Source organism: Marmota marmota, unplaced genomic scaffold, assembly GCF_001458135.2.
Source record: "Marmota marmota marmota unplaced genomic scaffold, marMar, whole genome shotgun sequence".
In the NCBI taxonomy this organism is placed as follows: domain Eukaryota; kingdom Metazoa; phylum Chordata; class Mammalia; order Rodentia; family Sciuridae; genus Marmota; species Marmota marmota.
The window spans coordinates 1,110,346-1,113,829 of NW_025999992.1; the positions used below are offsets into that span (position 1 = coordinate 1,110,346).

General features: G+C 42.5%; 1 protein-coding gene across 1 annotated transcript in view; it reads right to left on the reverse strand.

Annotated features, from left to right (window-relative positions):
* Positions 1 to 3,215, reverse strand: part of LOC125617873 (zinc finger protein 43-like) — a 33,373-nt gene extending 30,158 nt beyond the window's left edge. The window contains exon 1 of the mRNA XM_048806732.1: positions 2,914 to 3,215. Coding sequence (XP_048662689.1) covers positions 2,914 to 2,916 — 3 coding nt within the window. The 5' untranslated portion in view covers positions 2,917 to 3,215. The remainder of the gene's footprint in view (positions 1 to 2,913) is intronic.
* Between the last annotated feature and the right edge of the window lie 269 nt (positions 3,216 to 3,484).

The following is a 3,484-nucleotide window of genomic DNA, read 5'->3' on the forward strand; positions in this document are numbered from 1 at the left end:
GGGGGAAGGGAAGGGGAAGGGAAGGGGAAGGGAAGGGGAAGGGAAGGGAGGAAGGAAGGAAAGGAAGGAAAGGAAGGAAAGGGAACAGTTGATATTTATTTTGAGAAAAAAGGAAAAAGGTGGTTTACTGCTTTGCTAGCAAAGGAGAAACAGAAAACTCCTGGCCCAGAGACTGTGATTCTCCTCATCAGCAGGAACAGGAGGCTTTTAAAGAGGTGATTCAAAGGCTAAGTTCCATGTGTTCTCTGTTGGAGTTGTAATTCACTTGTAGACAACATTAAATAGTTGGGAGACAGTCATTTCTGAGATCTTGTGGTACAACCAAAAAGTATAGATTATTTCCTTCCTGTCACGGGTAGTACTCAGGGACTGGTCAATCTACCTAAAATAGGAAAGAAAGGTAATCCTGTTTTCCCTAAGAATAGGGAGGGGGAGAGATCAGGGAGGAACAGGGAGAGAGGAAAGAAGAAAGCATATCCATTTTAAAAATAAATTGCAGTGGCAGAGCAACAGGGGTTATACTCAAGCATAAAGTGGACCACTGTTGCATTTCCCCACTGTCAAATTCTACATTCCATTTCTATGGAAAAATGGGCAATGACATCTCCAAACTAGAAGCAGATATTTTAGGGAATGTGTCATTCACCAATTTACTTACCAGATGATTTGAGGAAATATATTCATTTTTCTGCAGCCACAGGGAAGAGAGATTTTCCTAATTTACTTTTCCTATTAAAATTTCCAAAGATAAACCCTAGAACTTAATCTGAAATAGCCTCCAAAAACAGAACAGAGAAGGAACCTATAGTACACACTCAGGAGAAGAAAAAAGGCAAATAAACATTTTTAATGATTAAAAAAGCAAAATAATTTTCTCCCTGAAATCTCTCTCCTGCCTCTTTGGATGGCTTTTCTTTTTTTAATTTTTAAAATATTTTTTAGTTACACATGGATACAATGTCTTTACTTTGCTTATTCATTTTTTATGTGGTGCTGAGGATCAAACCCAGTGCCTCACATGTGAGAGGCAAGAGCTCTTGTCACTGAGTCACAACCCCAGACCTGGATGGATTTTCTTATCTTTGAGAAAACAAAACAAAACAAAACAAAAATGCAGGGTAGAGACTTGAACTGCCAATTTATATAGGAGATATCTGTGTTCAATAATCATACAAAAATTAACACCTTTAGACATTAGAAAAATGTAAAATAAAACCCATTGTAGACAACATTAAATAGTATAGATGAAGATATGAAACACATGAATTCTCATAAACTGAAGGAGTTTAAGTTGTCATTATCTACTTGTGGAAAATGTTTTACTATTGAAGATACCTGATACTCTCCCACCACAGAGATTTAGGGAAATCACCATGACAACATGTAAGAACAGCCATGTTTCATACAAACACGGGAAACCTAAAATTCTCCTAAAACACGCTTTAGGAGAATGTACATTTTGGAAGAGAGAAATAAGGAACTGTGGGAAAAATGGTCACTAGGGGCCAGCCACATTCTTGCTTATATTATATCTGGTTTTAAAACGGTACAAAGTACCATGTTTAAATTTTATATTGGTATTACAAGCATGTGGTATTTCACATGTACACATGTTTAAATAGAAAAAAATGTAGAACTATGAGAAAATAAAAATAAACAAAAGTGCATGAAAGACTCAATCACAGCATTCCATGTGTACATGTAACAAAACTCATCATTATAAAGATGACCATTTTTCCCAAAATCAATCTACAATATTTTCCCATCAAAGTTCTTATGTCATAGTGAATTTCATTTTATGTATCTATGAAGCAGGAATCTAAAAATCTATGAATAAATAGAAGGATAACCAGGAGAGGGCGAATGTGGAAGGCAGGAGGAGAGGGAAAAGGTAATCACTAGGGACTGAAATGGAGCAAATTGTATTCCATGCCTGTTGGATTATGTCAAAATAAACCCCAATAGTACTATAACTGTCATGCATTGATTAAAAAAAAAAAATCAGCATGCTTTACTTTTAATAAAAGAACGCAAAGCACAAAGTCCTAAAACTCATCCACAGTTAAATATGTGTTAAGTAAGCCAAAAAACTTTTAATATATATATATATATATATATATATATTTTTTTTTTTTTTAGTTGTAGATGGACACAACACAATGCCTTTATTTTTACGTGGTGCTGAGGATCGAACCCGGGTCCCGCCCGCGCTAGGCGACCGCTCTACCGCTGAGCCACAATCCCATTCCCCAAAAAACTTTTTAATTACAAGAGCAAAAAAAGTAGCTAACATTACCTCGCACACGTATATTAGACATATGAAGAAAAAAAAAAAAGCAAGGAATCACAATATAAACAAGTCCATACAGGAATCCAAATGTATGTAAGAATTACATTCTTCATTACAACAGAAAAATCTCTATAAATGGAAGCATAACAAGGCCAACCTCAGCTACTTAGCTAGTTCCTGTCTCGAATAAATAAAGATAAAGTACCAGGACGTAGCTCGGTGGTAAAGCATCCTACGATCAGCCTCCAGAACCAAAAAGAACCAGGAGAGGAAGCTGCTAGCCCAAGGGAAAGCCAGGTCCCTAGACCGCAGCTCTCCCGCAGGGAAATCCCACGTGCAGGGCAACCCGGACGCCGTCCAATCACCGCGCCGTCAGGGAAGAGGCCGCCGCCCGCGCTCACGCCAGAACCCACCTGCGGCACAGGGCCGGCTGCGCGGCGTCCCCGCCCGGCTGGCCCGTGGGACTCCCGCACGCTGCCCCAGAGCCGGGCGCAGGCCCACAGACCCCGGGGGCTGCCAGAGTCCCGGCGGCCATCTCCGCTCCCGCCACAGCGGCCCCGCGGCACCCAGGGTCTCCCTCCCCAGACCCCCTCCGCAGGCTCCAGACGCCCCCGCACACTCACCATTTCTCGGCACTCGCGAGCCAGGCCGGCTCCCAGGAACCCTCAGAACGTGCAGGCGGAGCAGGCTGGGCCGCCCGTCCGCACACTGGAGCCTGGAGCCTGGAGCCGGAGGGCAGGAATAGCGGAGTCCGGGAAAAGCGCTTTGGCCGGATTGTGGAGCCCGCCCCCTTCTCGCCGGCCGTGAGCAGGATTGGACAGTGCTCACTACACTACGCGCTCCTCATTGGACACGGCTGCAGACCGCGCCCCGTGACCCTGAGCTCAGAGAGTCTGCTTTCTGAGTGACAGAAGAGGACAACCAATCCAGGCATGCATGAGGCCAGAATGACAGGCTGCAGCTTTCTTTTTGTTTTTTTTCTTTGAGATCTAGAACGGACACCCCAGAACTCCAGACTGCAGTGATTTTAAGGGAAATTTTCCTCCCAGAAGCAGGGTCAAGCCCAACCATCAGAATATTTGCACTTTAGCTTACATATGAGGTCATCTCAACTTATGGATTGTATATGTTACCATATTATTCATAAATGAAAATAATATAATGACAGTTGCTGTAAAATGTTATTTAACTTTT